The following is a 13,775-nucleotide window of genomic DNA, read 5'->3' on the forward strand; positions in this document are numbered from 1 at the left end:
TGTACAGGTAAGTAGAGAGAACAGGTAAGGAAACACACCATACAGAGAAAGAGAAGGAGGGAGAGAGGAGTGAGAGAGGTGGAGTGATGGAGGATGGCCATTGAGAGTGTAAAAAATATGGAGAGTCAGACCAACAGACATATGGAGAGCAGACAGCTATACGAGAACAGAGGGTAGTAAGAGATGCATGAACTAGGGCTGGAAAACATGAGTTTGAGTCAGGGCCTAAGAAAATGGAGTGAACGAAAACTAATTGATACATGTTATACTTTATTGAAACCTAATAGTTGGGAGCATATCCACTGACCTGACCATGAGATTGTCTCTGATTTACGCACCACAGGTGCTGTGAGTTAAGGTTAGTCATATTGACACATTCTCAAGGCATTTAGTGTGTGCCCAGGACCTTTATAGAGATTCAGAAATGTAAAGAATGAAAGCATGTAGTAAACTAATGCAGTAATAAGTACACTAAATGATGCTTCCTAAATTCATTTGATGAATTACACTAAGGTAGTCTACATTTGCAATGGGAGCACTAAGCAGGAATGGGAACTGCAGAGCTGGTGTTTAAAAGTAGAATCAGTGATACGCGTTTACCAAGAGGAGCAGGGTGACTTCTGACACAAACAAAGACCATGCGAAGGCAGAGGCTGCACTCGTCAACATTTGTCGTCAGGCATCTATTAAATTGCAGGAGATAGAAGCAAACCTATGTACAAATGCGTGCGCAAATGCAAGTATCTGTATGGGTGATGTCAAATGCAGCCTTTCGCCTCACTCTCTTGACAATATCTCTGGGCAGACTGCTGCTCGTGATCACGTCATATCGCTGAGTCTCTGTTTAAATCAGGGATGAAGATGGAGAAAGAACACTGGTATATAAACAAAAAGCAGGCAGCTACATTACTAGGCAAGGTATTGTAAGCAGCAGTCAGAACATAACAGCAATGTTAGGGTGTCTTCGGTCCACCCTGCCCCCCAAAAAAACAGAAATAAGCAAAACAAATACGCAAGTAAAAAAATCACAAACAAAAGAGTGATAAGCTAAGGAGGAATTAAGATGGGACCAGGGAGCACCTGGGCAAGCAAGCGTCGACACTGTCATACAGACGGACCGACTTACTCGGAAGCTGTGGCTGCGGCTGAGACACTTGGGACCTGGGGCATTGTCCAAACACAAATGGGCTGTGGACAAGGGAGGAGGAGGGAGGTTGGGCGGCTTGCTCAAATACGGAGGAAGAGGAGGGAGGAGCGGCTGGAGGGAGGAAGGGCCCAGACTGAATGGCACTATTCAGTATGGCAGTCAACCTTTGGTCACCTGCAAATAACGGAAGAGAAGGGGAAGGGGGGACTACAGCTTAGCTTACACTATGGTCTTAGGATTCCAAAAGGTGGGGTATAAATCAATCAATGAATCCATTAAACAGTAACCATTAAAATGACCATTGATTTATCAATCATCTCCCACACAGGTAATGCCGGAGAGGTGGAAGGGGGTGGGGGTGTGTAGGGGGGTGAGGTGGGAGTTTCTGGATAGGAGGGGAAAAGGAGGTAAACTAAAGTGACATGGGGTAATGGGTGATGTCACAGGGTGGGGTTTTGGGACAGTAATGGCGATTGGCTGGGCCGGGGTTGTGTCACTTGGGACAAAGTGTGGAACCCAAATAGGGAAAATAACACTGTTTGTACTATATGTACTGTAGTATCTCTAAGGTAGAGTGCATCTGCTTTCTACCCAACAACAGAAAACTCCTCTACTTCAGTCATTTCCATATGGAATAAGAAAATGATCTCAATTTCCCTGAAAGATTTTAGGAGAAATGTACAAGTTCAGTGACTCAGTTTTGACTAATTACAGGGTATTATCAAGTATACATAGGTCCATAGAGAGAGATCTTTTGCAAAACTTAAATGGTACCAAATAAATGGTAAGCAAGTTTTGAAAGTCCCCTTTATTCAGACCTATTCTACTGATTAATTTACCTTAAATTTACCAGCTAAGAAAAAAACCTGAGAAAAAGTTGGAGGCATTTTGGAGAGGAAAGTAGTCCAATGAGCCAGTAGGAAGCTGTGGGGGTTGATTCCAATTTGGCAGGACACCCCTTCACTTTGGGGGGGAACTTGTGAACACTGGTGTTGGGAAGATATTCCAGGTCCCACCTGACCTGGCAGAAGCACACTAACTGGCCCATGCACATAGACTGAGACACATTATGACTGAACATAGCAGTGATGTTAGGTATGACATACACACACCATGAAACCCAATGAGACATGCAGAACAAAAAAATGGACAGAGTTAGTGTTTATTGACAGCCCCTGTGGCCTTGGAGGGTCAACTTGATCCAGTATGGGGAAAGAGTGCCGTTGTGGGCACTACCCTGCTTTCCCATGCTTTTGAGTGCACCACGAACTGATAGAATCTGTTTCCACTAGTATTGCTACATTACCCAAAAACACAAGCTAGAAGATTTAGGATTCATCCTGACCAGCTAACAAATTTTAAGGGGTTGTACAAAATGATACCACCCTAGATATTGTGCTGTCTTTGCATATTGCATCCTTATTGGCCATATGCTAATGAGGGCTTGTGGAAATGTAGGGGTTCATGAGGAAAGCATCTCTCTCACGTGGCTTGTAAATGTGAAGCAACGTCAAGCTAGCAATAAACGTCAAGCTAGCCTTCATAAAGATACACCGTTATTAGTTATTTTACTCACGTATATACAAGTCCAATTACGCGACACTGTGTGAGAAGTGGACAAGAACGAGTGTATTTACCAACAGAGTTCAGCTCACCGGGTTCAAAAGTTTTGGGAATAAAATCGAGGAGGCTAATGAGCAGCCACCAGCAGCAGTGGATGAAGGAAGAGGCCAGCCACTCGTGCAAGGTGCAGCGGGAGGGGTACAGATACTCGCAAATGAAGGCCTAAGTGCTACATTTAGCATACAGCCGCCGGAGCCGTTAGATTTTTCTAAACCGCAAGAATGGACCAAATGGGTTAGGAGGTTCGAGCACTTTTGTCAGGCGAGTAATCTTCACACATCTACCGAGGAGAACCAGGTAAACACTCATGTACTGTATGAGCGATGAAGCAGATGACGTTTTGGAGGCATCTAAACCTAAACAAACTCAAGCAACAACAAAGTAAGAGATGGATTTCAAGCTGTCTTTATTGTGAAAAAGAAAATGATCTATGAGAAAGCCCGCTTTAACTTGCGGAGAGAGGATAAAATGAAAGTGGATTATTTTGTCACAGCCTTATATGCCCTAGCAGAGCATTGGAACTCTGGACTTTTGTATGATAAGCAAATTAGAGACAGGCTATCTGTTGGATTAGCAGACATGCGTCTGTCAGAACAGATGCAGCTAGATAAAGATCTCTCACAAACTGAAGTGAAAAAGCAGCAGTCACCTGCAAGGTGACATAGTAACGACAAAAGAGGCATGCTCAGTGGATAGAGTTATGCAAAAAGGCAGCCAGTATTAGTGGAAACAGATATTCCAGCTTGAGAAAGCTAGCCATGGTAATGCTAATGACAAATAGCAGCCAAAGTATCAAAACCGTGGCAAAAGCCCTGCACAGTGTGCAGCTAGTGAAGTAGTGTGTGAAGTAGTGTGTGACCCTGTAAACAAGGTTCAAAAGGAGGATGATAGCATTTTCCTAGGAACAACAACAGCAGGAGGCGACCCATGGATGATTCAAGTGATGGACAGAAATGTGAAATTCAAAATAGACACTGGTGCCGACGTGACTGTTATCCCAGACAATGTGTTCAATCACATTTTTGCAGGAACCAGCAAGCCAGCTCTGCTAAAAAAATCAACAAAACCTCTGCTAAGATAAGGAAGAGCATCACAAGTGTAGTTCTACAAAAGGGAGAAAAGGTGACGTGTAGGTCATCAGAGATCTACACACAGCTTTACTAGGAAGACCAGCTATCACACAAAGCTTGAGCTAGTTGATCGACTTGACAGCACTGATTTACAGACACTGAAAGAAAGCTATCCAAAGCTGGTTTTGGCACAGTACAACAACTATATACCATCAAGCTGAAATCCTGCACAGAGCCCTACTCACTCCATGATGGATTCCTATGACATTGCTGCCAAAAGTCTAGAAAGAGCTAGAGAGCAGGCAAGGGTTCAAGATTGTCAACAGAGTGGAGGAGCCCACAGACTGGTGCGCCGGCATGGTGGTTGTCCCAAGAAGAACAGAGACGTGCGGACATGCATCGATTTCACTTGTCTCAACAAGTCAGTGTTTAGAGAAAAATATACTACCCACTGCCGAACAGATCCTTGGCTCACTAGCCGGGGCGAAGATCTTCAGAAAGCTTGATGCGAACATGTGCTTCTTTCAGATCCCGCTAGCGGAGGAGTCAGTTATGCTAACAACCTTCATCACATCTTCCGGACGTTACAATTTCAACCGCCTGCTTTTCGGCATCGCTTCAGCGACTTAACACTTCCAGGACAGAATGGTGACAGAGGTCACTGAAGGGCTGGAAAGTGTGGTCTGTCACATGGATAATGTGTTAATCTGGGGCCAAACACCGGAGGCGCATGATGCCATACTTTCATGCCACATTTCAGAAGATGGAAAAAGTCGGCTTAACTCTGAACTTGGACAAATGTGACCTGTCAAAGCAGGAAGTTAAGTTCCTGAGCCACATTATCTCGGACAAAGGAGTACAGCCCGACCGAAAAAGACAGAGGCTGTCAAGGAGGTGGCAGCCCCATCCAACGTCAGCGAGCTGCAGAGTTTCCGAGGTATGGTGAACCAGCTGGCAAAGTTCATCCCTCAGCTGAAAAGGACAAACCTCCGAGACCTACTCTCAAAGAAAAACAACTGGTACCGAGGGGCCAACTAAGCCAGAGCCTTCAAAGAGCTGAAGGAGGAGCTGACATCCACACCCGTGTTAGCCCTGTACGACCCAAACAAAGAGATGTCTAAGCCGATATGTCTTCCTATGGACTAGGAGTGCTGCTGTAGAAGAATAGCAAGGAATGGAGACATGCTTTCTACGCTTCCCAGTCTCTCTTAAGGACCAAGCAGAGATGCACTTTAGTAGAAAAAGAAGCTCTGGGGCTGACATGGGCATGTGGAAGATTCACAGACTTTCTCATTGGTCAACACTTTCAGCTGGAAATTGATCACAAGCCTCTCCTGAGCCTTATGGGGAACCAACCCTTGTGCACCAGTCAAAAAAACTGCTACAGAAAAGGAGCTCATGGAGAGCACAAATATCTATGTGGACGCCATCATGGAACAGCTTCCAGTGAGTGTTTCCTACATGCACAATCTGAGAGAACAACTCAAAGCAGACAGTGTGTGCTCAAAAGTCATGACAACATGTCAGGAAGGATGCTAAGGACCACTGAAACTATACTGGGCAGAACGTGCTTTTCTCACAGTGCACAACGGTCTCCTGTTGAAAGGAACGAGACTTGTCATTCCATCAGCCTTACGAAATGATGTCCTCACCAAGCTGCACGAGGGTCATCAAGGTGTGGTGAAGTGCAGAGAAAGGCACAACAGGCTGTGTGGTTGCTTAGCCTCAGCCAGCAACTGAACAAACTTGTGCTTAATTGCAGGATATCAAAGAGCGCACAAACCACACAGAACCACTCATACCATCACAACTTCCAGAGAGACCCTGATAAAGACTGGGAGCGGGCTTGTCCACTCTGAAAAGCGCCAACTACCAGCTACTAGTGGACTACTTCTTAAGGTACAGTGCCTTGCAAAAGTATTCATCCGCATTGGCATTTTTCCTATTTTGTTGCATTACAATCTGTAATTTAAAAGGATTTTTATTTGGATTTCATGTAATGGACACACAAAATAGTCCAAATTGGTGAAGTGAAATGAAAAAAATTACTTGTTTCCAAAAATTCTAAAAATAATTCAATGGAAAAGTGGTGCGTGCATATGTATTCACCCCTTTACTACGAAGCCCCTAAATAAGATCTGGTGCAACCAATTATCTTCAGAAGTCACATAATTAGTTAAATAAAGTCCACCTGTGTGCAATCCAAGTGTCAAATGACCTGTCACATGGTCTCAGTATGTGTGTGTACACACACACACACACACACGTTCTGAAAGGCCCCAGAGTCTGCAACACCACTAAGCAAGGGGCATTACCAAGCAAGCTGCACCATGAAGGCCAAGGAGCTCTCCAAACAGGTCAGGGACAAAGTTGTGGATTAGTACAGATCAGAGTTGGGTTATAAAAAAATATACAAAACTTTGAACAGCCCACAGAGCACAATTAAATTCATTATTAAAAAATTGAAAGAATATGACACCACAACAAACCTGCCAAGAGAGGGCTGCCCACCAAAACTCACAGACCAGGTAAGGAGGGCATTAATCAGAGAAGCAACAAAGAGACCAAGGATAACCCTGAAGGAGCTGCAAAGCTCCACAGCGGAGATTGGAGTATTTGTCCATAGGACCACTTTAAGCCGTACACTCCACAGAGCTGGGCTTTACAGAAGAGTGGCCAGAAAAAGCCCATTGCTTAAAGAAAAAAATAAGCAAACATGTTTGGTGTTCACCAAAAGGCATGTGGGAGACTCCACAATCATATGGAAATGAGGTACTCTGGTCAGATAAGACTAAAATGTAACTTTTTGGCCATCAAGGAAAACGCTATGTCTGGCGCAAACCCAACATCTCTCTAAGTTGGTCAACTCCACTCCATAATGGCTTCAGCCTGGCACAACTGCTGATGGGACGACAGCTTCATACTACAGTGACGTCACTCGCCAAACACAACAGCGGTCAGCTCAAAGGAAAAGGAGAGTGGTTCAGCAAAGCTTCAACAAGCGTCACAGAGTCAGCAACCTAAGCAGACTCCCACCTGGAAAACAGGTGTGAGTGACTGACTCAAAAGTAACAGGAACAGTGCTGAGGGAACATGCAGCACCACAATGCAACATGTAAGCTCCCCACGTATCTGTCCGCAGGAACAGACATCACCTCATCCCTATAGATGGACCTGAAAACAACAACGCTACACAGGGGAAGATTCAAGAGTCTTCACCACTCCGACAAGCCAGATGTACCTGCTACACCCAGAACAAGGCGTGGGCAAGCAATAGTTAAACCTCAAAGACTGGACCAATAAGTCAAGGCAAACAAGACTGAGCTCTAAGTAAAAAAATAAAATAAAAGACAACAGTTGTCAAGTTGTTACAGTTCTAACTTACCTGTGGGGTAGATTTGTGTTACAAATAATTAGAGATGCATTTTGGGTTAAAGTTCACAGAAAATATGTTCATGACTACGTTCAAATGTTCAAGAAGTACTAGTCAGGAACAGACCTATCAACATAGAGGCAGAATAATCACTTGAGGTCTGTTGAGACAAAGGCAGTCTACACTTTGTACTCCGAAAAGGGGAGATGGTGTTGTTTGCATATTGCATCCTGATTGGCCATATGCTAATGAGGGCCTGTGCGAATTTTGGGGTTCATAAGGCTTGTAATGTGAAGCAACGTCAAGCTAGAAATACATTAGCCTTCAGTTATAGTTACTTTACTCACGCATAGAGAAGTCTGATTACACGACAGGTATGTCGAAAATAAGTTACACTTCTAAAAAGTGAACAGTACCTTTAAGATTTTGCTAATGCTACTATCCTGTCTCCACTATCCCCAAAACTACAAAAGTAGAGAGAAATTCTGAAGCCAACACTCTTAATTAACATCCACATGCCACCCCTGATTTGAGAATCTAAAAGCAAGACCAAAGCTGTGTTTTAATACTCATACTAACGGCACTATCCGTACTATTTGTGACGTGAATTGAGTATATAGTATGCTTACTGGTCATAGCATGGATATAGGAAGTATGCCAAAAGTTCCCGGATGTCGTACTAAATTCGCCAAAATACAAAGTATGCATGCAGTAGACACTTTTCCGTGCTTTTAGGGCCCATAATGCAATGGGCATGGCTTCACAACATTTTCAGATTTGAAGAAAATGGCGGAAAATATGCAGCTGAAGTCCGACGAAAGAGGATAAATTCATTGCTTTAACTAACTAAGAAAAAATGTAAGAAAATGTTGAGCAATGTAATAAAGTATTGACTTTTCAAATAAGTTAAGTTGCACGTTATGTTGTATGACAATTTGTTAGCTACGTTATCCTTACGAACCGCATAGTATTACATCAGTGGGTACCGATATGTTAGCTAGCTACCTAATCTTAGTTGGCTACTAATACATCAAACTTGCCAGGCAGTATTATTAAGTATCTGCAATCTAACTAACTACCCAACATGTACGGACTTCATTATTCACATCATTCTTAGCTAAGTGGATTAGTCGTTTTGCGTTTCAAATGGACATTGTTCATTCTGGCTATCTACCCCGATTTCAGAGCACTTTCGCGCAGAACTGATGAATATACGAATGCTCAACACACGTTGAATATGGCCAGTGTCAGTAAACATTGGCAAAAAATTTTTTTAATACAGTTACAACACTCTAGATAACATGAAAACAGCCTAACCAGCTTTGCTAAGGCGAGTAAAATGGTCAGAGTGAGGTGTTCTGTCTTATTTGTGTCTGGAAGAAGCTAGCAAATGTTAGCCAGTTAGCTTGGGTGCTCGAGTGCCGTTGAACGCTCGGATCAAGCCTACTCCTCGGTCAGTGTCCAATGTGCACTCTGAAAGCTCCGAATTTATCAACGGACAATCTGACAACACTCTGGATTTATGAACGTCCAGAGCGCGCACTGGCACTCCAGATTGAGTTTATGAACACAACAGAAATCATAAAATGTTTAGCATTTCTTATGCTAACAAGCTAGCAAGATGTTGCATAGCAACAGCATCAACTTCCGGTAGAGAGGCGAAGCTACAGTACGCTCAACTGAAACGGACCGTTCGTTTACAGTAAAATAAAATTAACTAATAGTATGTAGTACATACTTATTAAGTACAGTTGTAGTCGGAGTTTACATACACCTTAGCCAAATACATTTAAACTCAGTATTTCACAATTCCTGACATTTGTTCCTAGTAAACATTCCCTGTCTTAGGTTAGTTAGGATCACCACTTTATTTTAAGAATCTGAAATGTCAGAGTAATAGTAGAGTGAAATGATTTAATTCAGCTTTTATTTCTTTCATTACATTCCCAGTGGGTCAGAAGTTTACATATACTCAATTACTATTTGGTAGCATTGCCTTTAAATTGTTTAACTTGGGTCAAACGTTTCGAGTAGCCTTTCACAAGCTTCCCATAATAAGTTGGGTGAACTTGGGCTCATTCCTCCTGTCAGAGCTGGTGTAACTGTCAGGTTTGTAGACCTTGCTCGCACACGCTTTTTCAGTTCTGCCCACTAATTTTCTATTGGATTGAGGTCAGGGCTTTGTGATGGCCACACCAATACATTGACTTTGTTGTCCTTCAGCCCTTTTGCCACAACTTTGGAAGTATGCTTGGGGTCATTGTCCATTAGGAAGACCCATGTGTCCAAGCTTTAACTTCCTGACTGATGTCTTGAGATGTTGCTTCAATATATCCACATCATTTTTAATCCTCATGATGCTATCTATTTTGTGAAGTGCACCAGTCCCTCCTGCAGCAAAGCACCAAGACAACACGATGCTGCCAACCCCGTGCTTCACGGTTGGGATGGTGTTCTTCGGCTTGCAAGCGTCGCCCTTTTTCCTCCAAACATTAAGATGGACATTATGGCCAAACAGTTCTATTTTTGTGTCATCAGACCAGAAGACATTTCTCCAAAAAGTCCCCATGTGCAGTTGCAAACCGTAGTCTGGCTTTTTTATGGCAGTTTTGGAGCAGTGGCTTCTTCCTTGCTGAGCGGCCTTTCAGGTTATATCGATATAAGACTCGTTTTACTGTGGATATAGTTACTTTTGTACCCGTTTCCTCCAGCATCTTCACAAGGTCCTTTGCTGTTGTTCGGGGATTGATTTGCACTTTTTCGCATCAGAGTACATTCATCTCTAGGAGACAGAACGCGTCTCCTTCCTGAGCGGTATGACGGCTGTGTGGTCCCATGGTGTTTATACTTGCGTACTATTGTTTGTACAGATGAACGTGGTACCTTCAGGTGTTTGGAAATTGCTCCCAAGGATGAACCAGAATTGTGGAGTTCTACAATTGTTTTCTGAGGTCTTGGCTGATTTCTTTTGATTTTCCCATGATGTCAAGCAAAGAGGCACTGAGTTTGAAGGTAGGCCTTGAAATACATCCACAGGTACACCTCCAATTGACGCAAATGATGTCAATCAGCCGATCAGAAGCTTCTAAAGCCATGACATAATTTTCTTGGAATTTTCCAAGCTGTTTAAAGGCACAGTCAACTTAGTGTATGTAAACTTCTGACCCACTGGAATTGTGATACAGTGAATTATAAGTGAAATAATCTGTCTGTAAACAATTGTTGGAAAAGTTACTTGTGTCATGCACAAAGTAGATATCCTAACGACTTGCCAAAACTAGTTTGTTAACAAGACATTTGTGGAGTGGTTGAAAAATGAGTTAATGACTCCAACCTAAATGTATGTAAACTTCTGACTTCAACTGTATGTAGTATACAGTATGTTAGTATGGGTATTTGATCACAGCTTAAGAGAACCCAGGAAGCCCACAGGACATTGTGAGATAAGAAGCAGGAAGTAAACAGGAAGTAAAAGACAGTGGATGCAGAATGACAGTGAGAGAAGAATTGATGAAGAGCAACTGTATGTGGACAGTGGAGACTTGTGCATCTCTTCAGCAGTTCCCTAGTCAGTCAATCATACGTGTTGTACCCAAAGTGAAAATGTATCATAGTTGTTAAAATAAGGCACTGAATAAATTATTTTGACAAGTGGATTAATTGATGAATACTTTTTTTAAATGTAACCTTTATTTAACTAGGCAAGTCAGTTTCTTATTTACAATGCCTACTCTGGCCAAACCCTAACCCAGACGACGCTGGGCCAATTGTGCGCCGCCCTATGGGACTCCCAATTACGGCCGGTTGTGATATAGCCTGGAATCGAACCAGGGTCTGTAGTGACACCACTAGCACTGAGATGCTGCGCCACTCGGGAGCCTGCGAGGTTTGTCAGGAAAAGGAAACTACTCCAATGTGAAATTAAATAAATATTTTTGACATCCTCACTTGAGATATGACTGCATAACTACAACTAGCACAATAAATCTGAGTGTCTCCAATAATCTGATTTGCACCGGCAACGTCATGAGTATATCAAGTCAGAATATTACTAGTCAGACAACTTATCATATTAGGAGTTATAAGGAGAGTTGCAATGTAAGGCTAGTAATCTTTTTTTAAATGAATTGACAGTTGCTAGGGACCTATGTGTGAGGCAGCCTGGTAGCTACATCTGGGTTTTGTTCATTTGGGCGCACAACAGACCATGTCTTAAAACACTTTGCAACGGACATCAAAAACTAGCATTTCCTACTGGAATAGATACACTACTTGCCCATTTCACTTGAACCATTTTCTTAAGTTTTGTGCCTCATAGCCAAGACCCAGGTTCTGGGCTTTCCGAAAGCAGAAGCAGCTGTAGCTACCAAGCCACAGCTGCATGTATAACTGTGTAGGCATCCCTCTACCGCCCAACCACGTGCCCCGGCATGCCTCACCTTTGTTGTTTGAGATACCGTAGTCAAAGCCCTGTGCCCCATTGGCTGCAGTAGCCCTGTTGAAGGCCTGGACAGAGAAGGGGCTAGGTGGTGGGGTCTGGGCCCCGTGCTCCAGAAGGGTTTGTTCTGTTGGGAGAGGAGACAGAGCTGGACCACGTTAGCTCCACCAACAACAGCACCCAAAACATCCATTCATATCCACGTTATACTCGTTTAAGTTACTGTCCAGTGAAAATCTCACTTTTAAAAGTTGATATATTCTGTTAACTTATACTCAAATAATGCTGTAGACTCTTCACATACTCGTATTTGCAGCCAAAGCAAAAATGTAATTAACAAATAAACTTATATTAAACAGACAGTTTTTTAAAAAGCTCGCATTTCCTCATATAACATGACGTCACGTTTTTGGCAGAGGTCGTCTCATTGGCGAAGCTGGCTAATCAGCTGTTTACCATACCATTCTGTTGTTGGGGTACGCAGACCACCATTCAAAACACAGAAAAGCTTTTTAACATACTTAACTTCTTTGGGATAGGGGGCGGTATTTTGACATCCGGATGAAAAGCGTGCCCAAAGTAAACTGCCTGCTACTCAGGCCCAGAAGCTAGGATATGCATATAATTGGTAGATTTGGATAGAAAACACAAACGTTTCTAAAACTGTTTAAATAATGTCTGTGAGTATAACAGAACTGAAATGCCAGGCGAAACCCCGAGGACAAACCATCAAAAAAAGAAAAGAAAATCAGCATACCACTGATTTCAATGGCTGGCACTTTTATAATAGGGTGAAATCGTCCCCGATTGCAGTTCCTAGGGCTTCCACTTTAGAAAGAGTTTCAGGCTGGTTTATGGAGAAATGAGGGAGAAGCAGTTTTTCTAAGTGGCTCCCATTTTGGCTGTAGTGTTTCCAAGCGCATGGCAGAGAGAGTGCGTTCTTTTTGTTTGTCTCCGGGTAAAGACAATAACAATTGTCCGTCTTAAATTGTATTGTTTATTTGCGTATTACGGTACCTAAGGTTTGATTATAAATGGTTATTGATTTGTTTGGATAAGTTTATTGGTAACGTTTGGGGTTCATTTTGTATGCATTTTGAAGGAGGGAAACCGAGTGGATTATTGACTGAAGCGCTCCAGCTAAACTGAGTTTTTATGGATATAAAGAAGGACTTTATCGAACAAAAGGACCATTTGTAATGTAACTGGGACCTTTTGGAGTGCCAACAGAAGATCTTCAAAGGTAAGGCATAAATTATATCGCTATTTCTGACTTTCGTGTCGCAACTCCCTGGTTGAAAATGATTTGTTATGCATTTGTGTACTGGGCGCTGTCCTCAGATAATCGCATGGTTTGCTTTCATCGTAAAGCCTTTTGTCGTATAGCCTACAGCTGCAGCGATCGGTAAGCTGCTCTGACAGCTGATGCTTAAAGTTTGAGAGGGAGATACAAGTCTCCAACTTCAGTGATTTTTGCAATTCGTTCCAGTCATTGGCAGCAGAGAACTGGAAGGAAAGGTGGCCAAAGGAGGTGTTGGCTTTGGGGATGACCAGTGAAATATATCTGCTGGAGGGTGTGCTACGGATGGGTGTTGCCATGGTGACTAGTGAGCTGAGAAAGGTGGAGCTTTACCTAGCAAAGACGTATAGATCACCTGGAGCCAGTGGGTTTTGCGACAAATATGTAGCGAGGACCAGCCAACGAGAGCATACAGGTCGCTGTGGTGGGTAGTATATGGGGCTTTGGTGACAAAACGGATGGCACTGTGATAGACTGCATCCAATTTGCTGAGTAGAGTGTTGGAGGCTATTTTGTAAATGACATCGCCGAAGTCAAGGATCGGTAGGATAGTCAGTTTTACGAGGGTATGTTTGGCAGCATGAGTGCAGGAAGCTTTGTTGCGAAATAGGAAGCCGATTCTAGATGCTGAATATGAGTCTGGAAGGAGAGTTTACAGTCTAGCCAGACACCTAGGTATTTATAGTTGTCCACATATTCTAAGTCAGAACCGTCAGGAGTAGTGATGCTAGTCCGGTGGGTGGGTGTGGGCAGCGATCGGTTAAAGAACATGAATTTGGTTTTGCTAGCATTTGAGAGCAGTTGGAGGCCACAGAAGGAGTGTT

General features: G+C 43.1%; 1 protein-coding gene across 1 annotated transcript in view; it reads right to left on the bottom strand.

Moving 5' to 3' along the window:
* The window catches only part of LOC100380858 (E3 ubiquitin-protein ligase MYCBP2), a 356,005-nt gene that overhangs the window by 62,625 nt on the left and 279,605 nt on the right, over positions 1-13,775 (bottom strand). Inside the window, 2 exon segments of the mRNA XM_045707688.1 lie at positions 1,127-1,321; positions 11,653-11,778. Coding sequence (XP_045563644.1) covers positions 1,127-1,321; positions 11,653-11,778 — 321 coding nt within the window.

This window comes from Salmo salar, chromosome ssa25 (assembly GCF_905237065.1).
Source record: "Salmo salar chromosome ssa25, Ssal_v3.1, whole genome shotgun sequence".
NCBI lineage: Eukaryota > Metazoa > Chordata > Actinopteri > Salmoniformes > Salmonidae > Salmo > Salmo salar.